The 18,812-nt window shown below is 38.7% G+C and overlaps 1 protein-coding gene across 1 annotated transcript in view; it reads left to right on the forward strand.

Moving 5' to 3' along the window:
- Positions 1-18,591, forward strand: part of CPSF2 (cleavage and polyadenylation specific factor 2) — a 38,056-nt gene extending 19,465 nt beyond the window's left edge. Inside the window, 7 exon segments of the mRNA XM_030930732.1 lie at positions 10,279-10,379; positions 11,050-11,250; positions 12,395-12,551; positions 13,577-13,801; positions 14,885-15,184; positions 17,020-17,154; positions 17,561-18,591. Of these exon segments, the coding sequence (XP_030786592.1) occupies positions 10,279-10,379; positions 11,050-11,250; positions 12,395-12,551; positions 13,577-13,801; positions 14,885-15,184; positions 17,020-17,154; positions 17,561-17,653 (1,212 nt within the window). The 3' untranslated portion in view covers positions 17,654-18,591.
- Positions 18,592-18,812: the final 221 nt, after the last annotated feature.

The following is an 18,812-nucleotide window of genomic DNA, read 5'->3' on the forward strand; positions in this document are numbered from 1 at the left end:
TCATTGACTTTAGCATCCATGTGTATGATCTGTCCAATTCTTCCCAGTTACTTGACACCTTATTTCTTAATCTTTTCCTTCATCTTACCTCAGACATCCATTCCTGCTATCATGCTCTCTGTTCCTGTGGTCATATTTGTAACCTTCTTTTGGCCGAACAGTCTCCAAGCATCTCATTCTGAATTTACAGCTGACTTTCCCTATTATTCTCATGACAACAACTCTTTGGTTCCATTGGGACTTTCAGTTCATGAACCTCACCTTTATACTGTCTGTCATCCTTCCAGCCTTAAACTCAGTGGTTCACAATTAATCAAAATTTTGCAAATATCTTTAACTCTCTTACACTTCTGTTTTAGTCACCTGGAAAGGGTTTGACCTTAGTTAAACCATTTGTTTGGTGTGTGCCTGTACTTAAGCAGCTTTATGTTTCTGAAGTTAAACACTACAGTGTAGACAGATTTGTTTTCACATGCATGACTTCACATCTCAGAAGGGGACCCTACACCAGTACTCAGCATTCGGTAGGATGTTCCCATTCTCACTGTAAGGCAATTTTATATCTTCTTTCTCCTCAAACATCCTGCAGCTCACTCTCAGCCTTCATTCATAGCACATGATCTTGTCTCCAACTTAACATAGAAGTCGAAGCAGTGAGTCAGGAATTCCTTTATCTTTCCACCACTAAATATACTAACTTGATTCTGCATCTGCATTTGCTGTCTCATCTCCTGTTATAGGAACAAGACAATTAGCTCAATGACTAGTATACCCAAAGATCATTTGCTTAATAACCAGCGCATCAATTCTATCAATTTTTCAAAACTAGTATATCATTAAAGTTTGTAGCATTTGATATAGTGGGATGGTTAATAACTGCCAGAGTTGCAAAGGTTTAGGTGACTAAACCTTAACATAAAGCTGTAACATAAAGCAGTATCATAAAGCTGCTTCTCATTTTGTCTTTGTAGCACTCATGTAATTATTTAATTAGAGATAGACTCTCGCTCTGTCACCCAGCCTGGAGTGCAGTGGCACCATCATAGCTCACTGTATCCTCAAACTCCTAGGCTCAGGCTGTCCCTACCCCTCCCCCTAACCCACTCCACCTTGCAAAGTGCTGGGATTATACATGAACCACCGCACCTGGCCCTTAGCAGTCATTTTAAGGAAAGTTTAGTTTATTAAAAGCTATGTGGTAGGGATATCTGTCTTCCAACTCTACTTAAGAAAAGCATAACATCAGTAACTAAAATCTGAGATATATGTACTATAATTATAGAATTGTTGAGCCAGGATTCTGAGCAAGCACAGCAGAGTAAAATGGTGTCTTTGGGGTTATTTAGTAGCTTGGAAATACAAGGTTAAAAGAACTAAGAAATACTTGAAACAATTTCATCAGATAGGAAATACTGAATTTGAAAATTTTAATTACTAGAAATTAAATTAGGTCTAATAAATTATTTGAGGAATTAGTAAAAGAAAAATGGTTTAAGTTTGGGAAAAAAAATAGACAATGATATTCAGAAGCATGCTAAGGAAATGAAAAACAGCCAAAACATCAAATGTTAAGTTTTTGATCTTTTTAATAACTAATGCTGATGCTCAGGGACCTTTTCTTGCTCACCTTCTTAGCGATAGTTCCTTTGCAGTTATCCCTCCTATCTTCATTATCTAGCAGCTTTCCCTCTACTTGATCACATCCAAAACAATTTTTATTCTTCCCCTACTCCCAATACTATTCTTCTGTCTTATCTCAGAGAATGCAGCACTTCCCACATATTCAAGCCAAAAATCTGGAAGTTTAAAAAATGTTCACTGAAGTATAATATATACTGAAACCTACGTTAAGTGTATAGCATGATGAATTTTTACAAATTGAATGCACCTGTCTAGTCTGTACCCTGATCGAGAAATAGAATATTTCTATAGCGTGTTGGGCAGAGCCAACTAAGGTAAAAAATAGAAATGTAAAAAAAGAAATAGAGGACTGGGTGTAGTGGCTCACGCCTATAATCCCAGCAGTTTGGGAGGCAGAGGCGGGCAGATCACGAGGTCAGGAGTTCAAGACCAACCTGGCCAACAGAGTGAAACCCCGTCTCTACTAAAAATACAAAAAATTAGCCAGGCATGGTGGCGGGCGCCTGTAATCCCAGCTACTCGGGAGGCTGAGGCAGGGGAATTGCTTGAACCTGAGAGGTGGAGGTTGCAGTGAGCCAAGATCGCACCACTGCACTCCAGCGTGGGTGACAGAGCGAGACTCCATCTCACAAAGCAATAAAAAACACATACAGTTCACTATCTTAATCATTTTTATGTGTACAGTACAGTAGCGTTAACTATATGTACATTGTCGTATGACAGATCTGTAAAACTTTTTCATGTAGCAAAACTGAAACTCTGTACCAATTGGATAACAACTCCCAGAGAGATCTTTTAAACATTCATCATTTCATGTCATTCACTTGCTTAAATGGCTCCAAAGCCTTCCTTCTTCTCTTTCAATAACATCCATACTACTTAGGCAGGCTTCTTAGATCCCACATGATCTAATCCCACCTACCTTTTGACCTTAGCTTATTCCACTTTCTCTGTGCCCTACAATGCATCAGGATCTTTGCACTAGCTGTTCTTCTGCCTATAGTGTTCTCTCCTGGCTTTGTGTGTGGCTGGCTCCTGGTCATTTAGGTCTCAGGTTAAACCTGAGGCCTACCCCTTCAGGTACACCTTTGACTACAGATTTAAAATACCTACCTGGTTTAGCTGCCCATCACCTTACTTGAATTATTTTTCCTAGCACTCGTCACCATCTGATGTATTCCTTGTTTGTTGTCTTCCTCTTCCCACCATCAACTAGAATTTGAATTCCATGAGAAAAAGGCCCTTGTTTTTCGGTATCTTTAGCACCCAGAACAGTGCCTGACATAGTGGAGGCCCTCAGTAAGAGCATTGGTCGAATTCATGAATGATCAAAAAAGTGAATATGGAATAAACCAGATTTCTGATTGTGTTAGACAAGAAAAATTTACCAAGTATGGTATTTTTTCATCTCTATCTAATGCCCTTCTAAGTCAAGTCTTATTCATTTAGAAAGAGCAAAAATGAACAACGAATAAGGATTAATAGGTTGGAGTAGATTTGGATCAGAAAAAGGAGTAACTTGGAGGTAATACGGTGAAGGAGTAGGAAGAAAAATATTTTAGAGTTGGTTATTCTAGAAATCTGTTTCTGAATAAGCTATTAATCTTACATTTTTTTTTTTTTTTTGAGACAGTCTTGCTCTGTCGCCCAGGCTGGGGTGCAGTGGCCGGATCTCAGCTCACTGCAAGCTCCGCCTCCCAGGTTCACACCATTCTCCTGCCTCAGCCTCCCAAGTACCTGGGACTACAGGCGCCCGCCACCTCGCCCGGCTAGTTTTTTGTATTTTTAGTAGAGACGGGGTTTCACCATGTTAGCCAGGATGGTCTCGATCTCCTGACCTCGTGATCCGCCCGTCTCGGCCTCCCAAAGTGCTGGGATTACAGGCTTGAGCCACCGCACCCGGCCAATCTTACATATTTTAAATGAAAAATAAGATGGAGAGAAAAATTTGTTATAGCAACAGGCATAAACTAAATCACAGAGGTAAATACTTTGTTAAAGATTATTGGTGGGTAAAAGGCATCTATGTAGGTTGCTAACTGTTTTAAAAAATAATCCCACTATTTTCTGAATGAAACTTATTTTCAAATAAGTTATTAGGCAAATGTGAGATGCCAGATATAAACATGTATTTACTTTTTTATTTTAACTTCTTATTTTTTTGAGACAGGGTCATGTCATTCCCTGTCACCCAGGCTGGAATGCAGTTGCCTGATCATAGCTTACTGCAGTCTTGAACTCTTGGGCTCAAGCGTGCCTCCTGCTTAAGCCTCCCAAGTAGTTAGCACTGCAGGCATGTGCCGCCATGCCCAGCTAATTAAAAACATTTTTTATAGAGATGGGAACTTGCTGTGTTGCCCAAGCTGGTCTTGAACTACTGGCCTCAAACAGTTCTCCCACGTTGGCCTCCCAAAGTGCAGGGATTACAGGTGTGAGCCACTGCTCCTGGCCTTAAACATGTAAATCACCCATTTATTTTAGACATGAAAATAATCTGATTTTGGTTTAATTTTTTTGTTGTTAACTTGTCTCCCATCCCCTTACCCCACTGGGCAGCCCCTGAACTAGAATAGTCTCAGAAAAATCCCCGTTTTTTCATTACTTTTAATTTTGAAAAAATTTCAAACAGGAAAGTTACAAAATATTATACCCAGATTCCCCAATTGTCAACATTTTCCTGGATTTGCTTTATCACTTATATACACATGACACAATATTACTTTTTCTGAACCATTTGAAGAAAAATTGCAAATATTTCATCATTATCTCTAAATATTGCCAGTGTGTATTACCTGAAAACAAGGGCAATCTCCAGCAAAACCATGTTACATCCATTGAAATCAGGAAATCAACATCGATACCATCCTACCATTTCACCCACTGACCCCATTCAGCATTCGCCTTTTACCGATGACCACATTGTCCTTTATAATTACCCTTTCCTTTTTTGTCCAGGTTCCCATCCGTGACTACATACTGCATTTAATTGTCATAACTGTTGACATTTTTGAAGCATATATATTCTGGAATTTTTTTTTCTTATTGATATACTAATATCTGGTTTTTATTATTTTTTTTTGAAAAGAGATGGGAGCAAGGTGTGGTAGTATGTGGCTATAGTCCCAGCTATTGAGGCAAGAGGATTGCTTGAGCCTGGGAGTTTGAGGCAAGCCTGGGCACTATAACAAGGCCTTATCTCAAAAAAAAAAAAAAAAGTATGTGTGTGTGTATATATATATATATATATATATATATATATATTGAGAGAGAGAGCGCGCACGAGAGAGAGAGATGGGACCAAATTATCACATATTGCACATATCCTGAGACTTGTATTTTCACTTGAGTCCTTCTTGAACAATGTAAGAAGATATAAGGTCTACCTTACATAGTACCTGGTATATTATAAACATTTAAATGGTTTTGAATAAATAAATGAATGCTTTTTAGTAATTTTATAATAGTACATTGTATATGTGTACTGTGATTATTTAATCTAGTGGTTCTCAAAAGTGTGGTTTGAGGATCCCTGGGAGTCCCTGAGACTCTTTCAGGGAGTCCACAAGGCCAAAGCTATTTTTTATAATACTGGTAAGATGATATTTGCCTTTTCACTGTGCCTACATTTATACTGATGAGTAAGATCAGTGGTGCATAAAGTCCTTACACCTTGGCCTAAAACTCCACTAGTAGTCACTGCATTTTTCACCACCATACACTTGTCATTAAAAAAATAAAAAAAAAGCTAGTTTCACCTAAGAATGTCCTTCAGAGGCTGGGCGTGGTGGCTCATGCCTATTCCCAACACTTCAGGAGGCTAAGGTAGGAGGATCACCTGAGGCCAGGAGCTTCAGACCAGCCTGGGCAGTATAGCAAGACTGCCTCTACAAAGTATAAAGGTATATTAAACAAAAGAAATTTGAAAGAGAATATCTTTGTGGGGCCAGACATACTGACTCATGCTTGTAATCCCAGAACTTTGGGAGGCTGAGGTGAGAGGATTGCTTGAGGTCAGGAGTTTGAGACCAGTCTGGGCAGCATAGTGAGACCCTGTCTCTATAAAAAAGAAAAAATGTCCTTGAGGGAATAGTAAAAGTTACTAATATTACTAAGTTCTTTTAGTAAAAGTTTCTTGTCTTTTTTGAGATGAGTCTTGCTCTGTTGCCCAGGCTGGAGTGCAGTGGTATGATCTCAGCTCACTGTAACCTCTGCCTCCCCGGTTCAAGCAATTCTCCTGTCTCAGCCTCCTGAGTAGCTAGGACTACAGGTGTGTGCCACCACGCCTGGCTAATTTTTTTGTATTTTTAGTAGAGATAGGGTTTCACTGTGTTAGCCAGGATGGTCTTGATCTCCTGACCTTGTGATCCATCTGCCTCAGCATCCCAAAGTGCTGGGATCACAGGCATGAGCCATTGCACCTGGCCTAGTAAAAGATTTTTTAAAAGTTGGGTGACAAGATAGGAAGTATTAATAAAGGACTTGCATTGTGTACTAAAGTACAATGACTGTCTCCAAGAAAAACACTCGTATGTTTATTTGAGTCGTGAGTTAAACTAGCCACTTTTTTCTGGGAACACCTTTTTTTTTTTTTGTTTTTGTTTTTTGTTTTTTGTTTTTGAGATGGAGCCTCGCTCTGTCGCCAGGCTGGAGTGCAGTGGCGTGATCTCGACTCACTGCAACCTCCACTTCCCGGGTTCAAGTAATTCTTCTGCCTCAGCCTCCCAAGTAGCTGGGACTACAGGTGTGCATCACCATGCCAAGCTAATTATTTTTTTTTTCATATTTTTAGTAGAGATGGGGTTTCACTGTGTTGGCCAGGCTGGTCCCGAGCTTCTGACGTCAGGCGATCCACCCACCTCGGCCTTCCAAAGTGTTGGGATTACAGGCATGAGCCACCGCACGTGGCCCTGTTTTGTGTGTGTGTGTTTTTTTGAGTTTGGGTCTCTGTTGCCTAGGTTGGAGTACAGAGGCACAATCATGGCTCACCACATCCTTGAACTTCTGGGTTCATGTGACCCTCCCGCCTCAGCCTTTCTACCAGCTAGGACTATGGGTGTGTTTCATCACATCTGGCTAATTTTTTATTCTTTTTTGTAGAGACTGGGTCTTGCTGTGTTGCCCATAGTGGTCTCGAACTGGCCTCAAGCAATCCTCTCACCTCCGACTCCCAAAGTGCTAGAATTACAGGCATGAACCATTGTGCCCAGTCTGGAACACCATTTTTATGTGAAATAATGACAGGGTCATTCAGATTTGGGTGTTTGGCAGACATTTTCTTGAAAATTAATACATTGAGCCTGTCACTCTAAAGAAAACAATTGACAACATTTGTTGGCTTAAATCTGATAAAATTCTAACTTTCAAATGAAAATTTAGAATTTTGGAAAACTTATATCCAGCACTGTGAGATTGACAACTTAAACTGAAAAGACTTCTGATAAGATTGGTGGTGATATTTGCAAATGTGATTTAAAAAATATTGTCAACATTTGTAAGATCTGGATAACTTGGTGAACTAGTATATTCTAAATAACCAATTAATTATGTGACAAAATAATGCACAAATTAAAAGATCCATTCAAAATTTACGATACAGGCTGGGCGCAGTGGCTCACGCCTATAATCCCAGCACTTTGGGAGGCTGAGACAGGAGGATGGCCTCAGTCCAGGAGTTCAAGACTAGTCAGGATGACATAGCGAGACTTTGTCTCTAGAAAAAATAAAAGATTAGCTGGGCATGGTGGTGCACATCTGTGGTTCCAGCTATTCAGGAGGCTGGGAGGTAGAAGGGTTGCTTGAACCCGGGAGTTCAAGGCTGCAGTGAGCAGTGATCATGCCACTGCACTCATCATAGGCAACAGAGCAAGACCCTGTCTCAAAATGAAGAAAAAACCCACAGAGTGTAAGATACATAAAAAGTCTATCAGTATGGTTTCAGGTTCTGCATTAAAACTAACCTTTAAGAAACTACCACTTTCTGAGTTTTAATGTAGTATCAAAGAATAATATCCATGAAAGAACTATTTACATATTTTTCCCTTTCCAACTATACATGTGTGTAAGCCTGGATTTTCTTCGTATACTTTAACCAAAACAGCATATTGCAAGAGAGTGAATGGAGAAGCAAATGTGAGAATCCAGCTGTCTTCTGTTTAGCTAGACGTTAAAGAGATTTGAAAAAATATAGAATAATGCTATTGGCCAGATGCAGTGGCCCATGCCTGTAATCCCAGCACTTTGGGAGGCTGAGGAGGGCAGATTGCTTGACTCCAGGAGTTTGAGACCAGCTTGGGCAACATGGCAAGACCCGGTCTCTACAAAAAAATACAAAAATTAGCTGGGAGTGGTGGTGCGTGCTTGTAGTAGTCCCAGCTACTCAGAAGGCTGAGGTGGGAGGATCGCTTGAGGCTGGAAGATTGAGCTGCAGTGAGTTATAATTGCACCACTGCACTCCAGCCTGGGCAATGGAGCAAGACCTTGTCTCAAAAAAATAAAATAATGCCGTTCTTCACACTATCTTTTTTTGCTTTGGAAAATGTAATTTTTTTTGGTAAAAATTTGTTAATGTTGCCGTGTGGTTTTATTATTATTTATTTTATTTTTGAGACAGAGTTTCGCTCTTGTTGCCCAGGCTGAAGTGCAATGGTGCAGTCTCGGCTCACTGCAGCCTCCATCTCCCAGGTTCAAGTGATTATCCTGCCTCAGCCTCCCTAGTAGCTGAGATTACAGACATGTGCCATCACGCCTGGCTAGTTTTGTACTTTTAATAGAGATGGGCTTTCTCCATGTTGATCAGCCTTGTCTCGAATTCCCGACCTTAGGTGATCCACCCGCCTCGGCCTCCCAAAGTGCTGGGATTAAAGGCATGAGCCACCGCGCCTGGCCTATTGTTATTATTACTTAATTTATTTTTGAGCTGGAGTCTCACTCTGTTGTCCAAGCTGGAATGCGATGGTACGATCATGGCTCACTGCAGTTTCCGCCTCCCAGGTTCCAGCGGTTCTCCTGCCTCAGCTTCCTGGGTAGCTAGGATTACAGGCATGTGCCACCATGCCCTGCTACTTTGTGTATTTGTAGTAGAGACAGGGTTTTACCATGTTGGCCAGGGTGGGCTCGAACTCCTGACCTTAGGTGGTCTGCCTGCCTCAACCTCCCAGAGTGCTAGGATTACAGGTATAAGCCACCATGCCCGGCTGGTTTTATTATTTTTTAATGAACATAAATATTTTTAAAATTGCTCAGTTTTAATTTCTGATAAGGTAGACATTCAGAAATAGAACCCACAAAAACAAAAAGCTCTTTGGAGTTCTCTAATTTTTAGGAGTCTGAGGTAGTCCTGAGATAAATATATGAGAACTACTGATTTAATCATTCCATTTTGATGGATTTTAAAATTTTGTCCAGTTTTTTACTATTATAAATATTGCTGCAATGTACTAATGTACTTTTTTTTTTTACACATTTGTGATTGTTTCAGTAGGATAAATTCCTAGAAGTAGAAATACTGTGTCAAATGATAAATTTTTATTTTTAGATGTTAGCACATTGCCTTTTAACATAGTTGTGCTAATTTTCCCACAGACAATGGAAGAAGGTACTCTTTCCCCATGTATGGCATTGCCAGTCTCATAGATGAAAACAATTATGTTTTTTATATTTGGTACTTTTCAGAAATTAGTAAAGTTAAGGGTCTTTTCATGGCCAGTAGTTATGTGTCTTTCTTATTTTGTAAATTGCCTTTCTAAGTGTCTTGTCCTTTTTCATGTGTTGATCATCCTTTTCTTAACTCATTTGGAAGAGCTCTTAGGAAAAAATAGTTTTTGTTGGTCACAGTACTGAAGATATTTTTCTGTTTCTTTTTTGTTTTTCTTTACAGTTTCTTATTTTATGAGGTTTAAAATGTCAAAGGGAGATTTTCTTCATTCATGTTGCTGCATTTATTTATGTTTCTCGTTATGGCTTTTGGGCCTCACCTACTCCAAATTATAAAAATGCTTATCTGTATTTTCTTTTCCTGATTGGGGATTTTTAACCAGTTTGATTGATTGATTGATTGATTGAGACCGGGTCTTGCTCTGTCAGACTCAAGTGATCCTCAGTCTCAGCCGCCTGAGTGCTGGGACTAAAGGTGCGTGCTACCACCCTGGCTTTTTTTTGTGTGTGTGGAGACGAAGTCTCATTATGTTGCCCAGGCTAGTCTCAAACTCAAGTGATTTTCCTGCCTCGCAAAGTGCTAGGATTATAAGTGTGAGCCATCGTGCCCAGCCTCCAGGCTAATTTTTAAATTATTCCTAGAGACAGAGTCAACCAGTGTTGCCCAGGCTGGTCTTGAACTCCTGGCCTCAAGCAGTCCTCCCACCTTAGCCTCCCAAAGTGCTGGGATTATAGGTGTGAGCTACTGTGCCTGACCAACCAGTTTGATGTAAATTAAACCCATTCTAGATGATGTGTGACAGCTCAATTTTAATACTAATCTAAGTAGGACCTATAATTGCATGTAATGGAAATTTGATTAATTTCAGAGGAAAAACATCAGTTTAAAGATGACAGAGCAATTTAGAGATGCGGTGTGTCTCATATCCCACTGCTTTAACCCCCTAATATTAACATTTCCTTTCGTCTGTTACTTTTTTTTAGTTGAGGAAACGTGTGAAGCTTGAAGGGAAAGAACTTGAGGAATACTTGGAAAAAGAGAAACTAAAGAAAGAAGCTGCCAAAAAGCTTGAGCAGTCAAAAGAGTGAGTCATTTTCAGACAGATTATAAACTTATGGATGCAATTTGAGAAGAGTGTGTCTTTGACTTAAATGTTTCATTGAAAATATTTTTAAATTTTCATAAGACTTAATTTTGTTACAGACATCTTTCAAATGTCTAGAATACCAGATCCTGTCAGTGCTAATATTATTATGCATTTATTTGTTATGTTTTATAAAATGTCAGTCCAATAATATTGAATGTTATTCCAGTCATGCTTCACTTAATGATGGGGACACCTTCTCAGAAAAGTGTTGTTAGGGGATTTAGTCATTGTGCAAACATTAGGATATATGTTTACACAAACCTTGATGGTATAGCCTACTGTGTGTCCAGGGTCTATGATATGGCCCATTGTTCCTAGGGTACAAACCTGTACAGCATGTTACTGTACTGAATACTGTAGGCCATTGTAAGACAATGTTAAGTATTTGTTTATCTAAATGTATCTAAACATAGAAAAGGTACAGTAATCTTATGGGACCTCTGTTGTATACGTGGTCCATTGTTGTTGACTGACATAACTGTATATTATCATTTGAGTTAATATTGAATTAATAATAATGAGGATTGATTCAGTAATAAATAGATAAATATTAACTTAAAATATCTTTGAAACTTTGTGACCTTGATCTATTCTAAAATCCTCCTAGGGCAGATATAGATTCCAGTGATGAGAGTGACATTGAGGAAGATATTGACCAGCCATCAGCTCATAAGACGAAGCATGACTTGATGATGAAAGGTGAAGGCAGTCGTAAAGGAAGTTTTTTCAAACAGGCAAAAAAGTCCTATCCTATGTTTCCTGCCCCAGAAGAAAGAATTAAATGGGATGAATATGGAGAGATTATCAAGTATGTGAGCAAAACAAACTTTTCTCTCTTGCAAATTGGAAGTATTAACTGTGTTATTTTTCAGTTCATGAATTTGATCTTTCTAGTCACATGTACGTGGTTAGCTTCTGAGTACCTCAGACTGAAGACACAGAAGACTTGTAACTTGAAACATAAAAATAGAGATGCTGAGAAACATAGAGAATATTAGGAGAAAACTGGCAGTTTTATGACTTAGTTGTGTAAAGGTTTAAAAACATGATCACATGATCAAGACTTTTTTTCCCCGCTTAAAAAGAGAGGAAGATGTAGAATAGGAAGAACTTTGGGGCTGTGCATGGTGGCTCATGCCTGTAATCCCAACACTTTGGGAGGCCTAGATGGGAGGATCACTTGAGCTCAGGAGTATGAGACCAGATAATATAGTGAGACCTCCATCTCTATCTTTAAAAAAAAAAAGAGAGAGAACTTTGGATGACTGGTGATTGCATTACCAATGGATTATGTCTTAAGTATTATACAAGTTTTATGAGATTAAGAGGAATATGATATAGCATGAGTGAAACCATGGAAAATTTACAAAATCTATACTCATTATTAGAAAAACAACTGCAATCACGTGTTGTAATTGCAAATTTGAAAACACTACTATCCTGTGTAAAAAAAAAAGAGAGAAAAAGAAAAACATAATACAGGCTGGGTGTGGTGGCTCACGCCTGTAATCCCAGCACTTTGGGAGGCCGAGGCGGGCAGATCACGAGGTCAGGAGTTCAGGACCAGCCTGACCAAGATGGTGAAACCCCGTCTCCACTAAAAATACAAAAAAATTAGCTGGGCATGGTGGCAGGCCCCCGTAATCCCAGCTACTCTGGAGGCTGAAGCAGAGAATTGCTTGAACTGGGAGGCGGAGGTTGCAGTGAGCCCAGATGGCACCACCACATTCCAGTCTGGGTGACAGAGCGAGACTCCATCTCATAAAAAACAAAAAATGCAATACATACAGTCGTCTGGTAATTGATATGAAATTTCATTGGCTTTGGATGAAATGTATATTTAAATCTTGAGATATGTGAGGACTCCAAAAATTACGCCGCCTACCAGTTATACATGTTATGTAGTATTAGCTTGCTTTTTTACTGCTTCTAATTAGAGACTTATTATTTAGACCAGAGGATTTCTTGGTGCCAGAGCTTCAAGCTACTGAAGAAGAAAAAAGCAAATTAGAATCTGGTTTGACAAATGGAGATGAACCCATGGATCAGGATTTATCTGATGTTCCTACTAAATGTATTTCTACAACAGAGTCTATTGAAATAAAGTAAGTGCTTCTGTGACATTTTGAAAATAGATTATAAGATAAAATTTCAAGCATTTGAATTATATAATTTACATTATTTCAAGCAAAATTTCTGAATATTCTTTAGTAAGTTTGTGCTTTTAAAATTTATTTTTGTAGGAAGAGACTTGTGAAATATGGTGGCATGATATTTTCTCTTCATTAATGATATTGAATGCCAAAGTAATTGAATTGGTGGTGAGGGGTGTACTTAAATTGTAACATTAAATTGTCCATTTATATGAAGAAAAATTATTTCTGGCCTTTTTAGTCTGTAAGCAGGTGAAAGGGAATAGTGTAACTCACAGTTTAATTTTTCTGAGTCACTGCTTGTTTCATAAAATATACTCTGTGACTTAAACATCTCTAAGACCCTAATGTCTGGAAAATACTGTTGTGATCTGAAGTAGTTAGAAACCTTTTTCCCCCACTTTCTACTTAGTTAAATAATACCAGTAAATGATCATTTTGGAATTTTTTTTTAAGTCATCAGAGAACAAAGTGTTTTATTTGTTCAGTAATATCATTTAGTATATATTTTTGGGTGTAGATAAGATCTAAATAATACAGATAGGGCTGGGCACGGTGGCTGATGCCTGTAATCCCTGCACTTTGGTAGGCCGAGGTAGGCGGATCACTTGAGATCAGGAGTTTAAGACCAGCCTGGCCAACATGGTGAAATCTCATCTCTGCTAAAAATGCAAAATTATCCCTGTGTGGTGGTGCACACCTATAATCCCAGTTACTTGGGAGGCTGAGGCAGGAGAATTGCTTGAACCTGGGAAGTAGAGGTTGCAGTGAGCGAAGATCATGCTACTGCACTCTAGCCTGGGCAAAAGAGTGAGACCCAATCTCAGAAAAAATAAATAAATAAATAAAAATAAATCATACAGATAGTATAACACATGTGTATTTCTCAAATCCTAGTGTTATATGTTATATACATGATAAAAGCCATTTTTTTTAAGAATTATGAGAAAAGTTATCTTGAATAATCATATCTAATTACAGAGCCAGGGTACCTACATAGACTATGAAGGACGCTCTGATGGGGATTCCATTAAAAAAATCATTAATCAGATGAAACCACGACAGTTGATCATCGTCCATGGCCCACCAGAGGCCAGTCAGGATCTGGCAGAGTGCTGTCGCGCCTTTGGTGGGAAAGATATTAAAGTGTACATGCCAAAGCTGCATGAAACAGTTGATGCCACGAGTGAAACTCACATCTACCAGGTAAACGTGCCAGGAGTTGCCAGTGAGTAGAAGTAAGTACTTTTTGTGGCAGGTTAGGACAGATAACATTAGAAATACAGAGATGTGTGAGACAGACAGACATGGATGGTCTCCGCCCTAGCAGTCCTGATACAGTATGGGGCTTAGAACAAGGAAATACCGTTTATCACGTTGTTGTGCCTCTGAGAGAAGAAGTATAGGATGCTATGAGAGTATTAAGAGGGGAACCACCCACCTTTAGAGGTTTAAAAAAGGTTTCCTGCAGGAAGTGATAACTAATCCTAACTGTTTAGATGGGTTGTCAGGACAGACAGAGTAGGGAAGTGGGGGAAGAGCATTCTAGGCAGAGGGAACCATATTTGCAAAAGTACAGAGGTGAGGAAAATGATTGTTTAAGAATTAAAAGTTTTAGAAGAATTCCCAGATATCAAGGTTCTACTCCTAATTGGAACAAATGGAGACGGATGCCGAATATAGGACTAGCGCAGTAGAGAGATAAACTTTGGTAATGGGAGATGGTGTCAGTTTAAGGCTGGAGTGATGTCTATATCTGGAAGAAATGGATGTGCACGTACCAGGCAGGAAATTTATTCTGGGCAGAGTAAGAAGAAGCAACCTTCCAAGAATATGGAGATATGAAATTCTGAAAGGACAAGCAGTTCGGTACCTAGTGAAGTATGCCAAGTACTAGAGGATGGGACTGATCAGTGGTTCTCAACCTTAACTGTACATGAGAATCATCTGGGGAGCTTTGTGAGGGTCAGAGGGATTCAGTGTTCTGGTCTTAGTGTTACCAGTTATGTTAGAAACACTAGATACCAGGCTCTGATACCCTTTTTGTTTTAATTGCCATGTGATTGCATTTTGTAGTCAGGGTTAAGAATCTCTGTTGTGGAAAGTAAGCAGGGGCCCAGTGATCTGCAAGGTAATGAGGTCATTGCAGGTCATTGTGAGGCTCAGATAAGTGAAAGATTTTCCAATTTTAACATATTACCAGAGGCAGAAAATGTTAATAGGTTATATTTAATTTGTTAATCTGTATTCTGTGGGTTTTATTTCTCTCCCCCTCCTTTGCATATCTAGGTGAGATTAAAAGACTCACTTGTCAGCTCTCTTCAGTTTTGTAAGGCAAAAGATGCTGAATTAGCTTGGATAGATGGTGTCTTAGATATGAGAGTTTCCAAAGTGGACACAGGGGTTATTTTAGAAGAAGGAGAACTAAAGGATGATGGAGAAGACTCAGAGATGCAAGTGGACGCTCCCTCAGATTCTAGTGTTATAGCACAACAAAAGGCCATGAAAAGTCTGTTCGGAGATGATGAAAAAGAAACAGGTGAAGAAAGTGAAATCATTCCTACTTTGGAACCCTTGCCACCTCATGAGGTAAAAAAAGCATGTGCTTTTTTGATTTCTTCCTGAATTTGTCATCCTTCTAGTTTTCGTGTCTTTTGGTTTCTTTTTTCCCTCTTCCAAAACTAAGTGGGTCTGTGGAAGCTTTTATATTTTTAACCATTTAAAATATGTGTCAGCTGGGGGCAGTGACTCACGCCTGTAGTCCCAGCATTTTGGGAGGCTGAGGTGGGAGAACTGCTTGAGGCCAGGAGCTCTAGATCAACCTGATTAACATAGTGACACCCTGTCAAAAACCTAGCCGGCATGGTGGCATGCACCTGGAGCCTCAGCTAAGTAGGCTAAGGCAGGAGGATTGCTTGAGCTCAGGAGTTCAAGACTACAGTGAGCCACGATTGTGCCACTGCATCTAGCCTATATGATAGAGCGAGACCCTGTCTTGAACATAAAATATGTCTCACATTTGGGCTGATTTTGGAGTTTTTAAAAAAGAGAACTTGCAACGTGCTTCTGCGTGTTTGTCTCTGTGTATATATCAATTCTATACAGCTAAGGAATGACATATCTTTAGCAAATCTTTTAAGGTACATAATTGTTTCATGATTTGTTTTTTGGTATGGATTTTTAAATTTAAGTTTGATGAGTGTGAAGATCACCTGCCTGCTTCCAGTCAGGAGATTTATAGTTTTCTAAGAAAGTCATACTGGTGTGTTTTTTTGTTTTGTTTTGTTTTTTTTGAGATGGAGTCTCGCTCTGTTGCCCAGGATGGAGTGCAGTGGCATGATCTTGGCTCACTGCAACCTTGCCTCCTGGGTTCAAGCGATTCTCCTGCCTCAGTCTCCCAAGTAGCTGGGATTACAGGCATGAGCCACCGGGCCTAGCTAGTTTTTATATTTTTAGTAGAGATGGGATTTTGCCATGTTGGCCAGGTGGGTCTTGAACTCCTGACCTCGGGTGATCCACCCACCTCGGCCTCCCAAAGTGCTGGGATTACAGGTGTGAGCCACCGCCCCCAGACGAAAGTCATACACTCCATTTTTTTTTATGTTTCATTCAGTTCAAATAACTTTTGGCTTTGATATAGTTAGAAATCTTTAATTAAGTGTAGATATAATTTAGTCTAGCATTTACATATTCTTGAGAGGTATCTAGTTAACTAGCAAAGATTCTAGGTAATTAAACTTGGAAAAATATTAAAACTATGAATCTTACATGCATGTCAAGTGATGTCTTCAGCCCTACTATGAAATTAAGAATAGAGAGACAGCCTCTGTCGCTGGATTCCCTTCTAGTATAACCCTCAAAATTGGGAGGAGGAATTAGAATGTCTTTTTCTTCTGTTCTAAAGCTAAAGCTCTTCAAAGTAATGTCAAAGCAGAAAGCAGCAGCATTAGGGAAGAACCACTTTCCTTACTGATTGTAGAACCTGTGGCATCCATTGCATTTGCTCTGAGGAAGGAGGGACAGGGAAAATGGGATTAAGGAGGAATTGTCCTTTGAAGTAAGCAAATGACTGGGATCTAGAAAATGAATTTTTGGTTCAGTCCTGCCCGTGGCACTCTAGTTAATCCCCTTAGGCAAGTGGGTGAGTGAAGAGCATAGCATTACCAAATGTCTCATAATGAGGCATGACTAACAAAACTGATTGTGAAACAGAAAATGTGAAGGGCTTTGTAAGGTTAAATAATGGGGTAAAATGTAGAATAACAACTTGGAATGTGATTTGCAGTCTTGAAATGATCTGTCAAAGGACTTCAGGGAATAATAGAAAATCTCTTAGGGCTCATGTAATATTTTACTTTATTCAGTACAGTTGTATGTCTGGTGTTTTACTTGAAGTTATTCTTTCCCCTTTGACCTTACCTAAGGTTCCTGGACATCAGTCAGTTTTTATGAATGAACCAAGACTGTCAGACTTCAAGCAAGTTCTCTTACGGGAGGGGATTCAAGCTGAATTTGTAGGAGGTGTACTTGTTTGCAACAATCAAGTAGCAGTCCGCAGAGTAAGTGTGTTTTCAGTAAGGGCTGAATTGAACACATACTTCTGATGTTTTGTCATTTTGGAATTCTGTAATTCTTGATTGGTATTTTCACAAAACTGAAGATCAGTAATTTATATTCATGATCATGACCTCAAAGGCTTACAGAAGTCTTAGTGATTTGAAGGCTTATGAAAGACTCTTGAAGAAGTGGTATATAATTTTATAGTAAATTTTAATTATTTGAATCCTGTGACATTTATGTGTCTGTGTAAAATTCATGACTTCAGTATTATATCCATATGCTATGAATCAGAGCAACCCGTGTCCTGACCAATCATAAAGTAATCTATTTCATATATTTCAGTTTTTATGTCTGCATATTAATGAATAGAAAATGTACTAAAGATTTTTTTTATTTGGTTTCTAGACGGAAACTGGACGCATTGGATTAGAAGGCTGCCTTTGTCAAGATTTTTATAGGATAAGAGACCTTTTATATGAACAATATGCCATTGTATAAAAGACATGATGTCAAGAAGGATCTGCTTGACCTTTCTAAGAAAAAGGGATTCTTATCTTCCTTTGAGCTTTTGATGTTTGGTTTTGTAACATACAGAAAGAATCTGCCAGAAAAACTTACATGTATTAGATTTTTAAAAATATAAATAGAGAACATTTTGCAAATGCTCAAATGAGCATTCTGTCTTTTGGCTTTCAGAGTGATAGAGCTCCTAACAGGTGTACAGGCCCAAGAGTTGAAGGTGATTGGTTTTCTTTACAGACTCCTTGTTCTAGAAGGGCTTTTTACTTGAATAAAACAATGCAACTTAGCAAACCAATTCATGGCCTTAGAGAAACATTTTTGCATGAGTTCTTACAAACTGTTATATTTTCTGGAATGATAAGTGAGAATTATTTAGAAAAGACATGCTCAAAAAAAAAAAAAACTAAACTGATAAAACAGTTTTTTGAAGTTTATTTTTAAAAGCATACGTGCTATGACTCTTTCCAGTTTGAATATGCAATTGTTTTCTGCCTATATTTCCCAGTGATTTACTCTAGGGTAAGGTACTACACGTTTGGTTCAGAAATCAATTTTTATTTCTCCTATATCTTGTTTTATCAAGATTTTGTTGTGGCATTTCAATGTAAATTATAACACCATCATTTGAATATACATAATTCAAAAGAACTCCTTGATGCAGTATAGTCCTAAGGGTTCTGCATACCTTTTAGAAACATCTTAGCCATCAGTTAGGTCCTGTATTAAACTGTTTAGTGCTCTGTTTTTAAGAAAACAAATGTTGAACCTCACACTTTTATGTGGTGACAGTATAATTTAATTAAAAGGTGTAAATGTTTTCATCTCTTAGGCTTGCTCTCTCCAAAGGTCACCCAAGCAGTTGTTGGATTTTATACACATTACTACTAAAATAATACTGAAGTTGGATAAGGTTATCCTTTCTGTGTTTGCGTCTTTCTTGTGACTAACCACCCTGATATAGTATAAACCACTGTGTTCAAGAGTAAAAACAATATATGCAATTTTCATTGAACTTAAGGAGTGAAAACCATGTAAACTATTGAAACTATTGTAATCCATTAATGCTTTTTAAGAAGGTAGCTTGATCACGGCAGACCTTGATGTTTATTTCTCAAATGGTTAAGCCCTCTTCTTT

This window comes from Rhinopithecus roxellana, chromosome 5 (genome assembly GCF_007565055.1).
Source record: "Rhinopithecus roxellana isolate Shanxi Qingling chromosome 5, ASM756505v1, whole genome shotgun sequence".
NCBI classification, from domain to species: Eukaryota; Metazoa; Chordata; class Mammalia; order Primates; family Cercopithecidae; genus Rhinopithecus; species Rhinopithecus roxellana.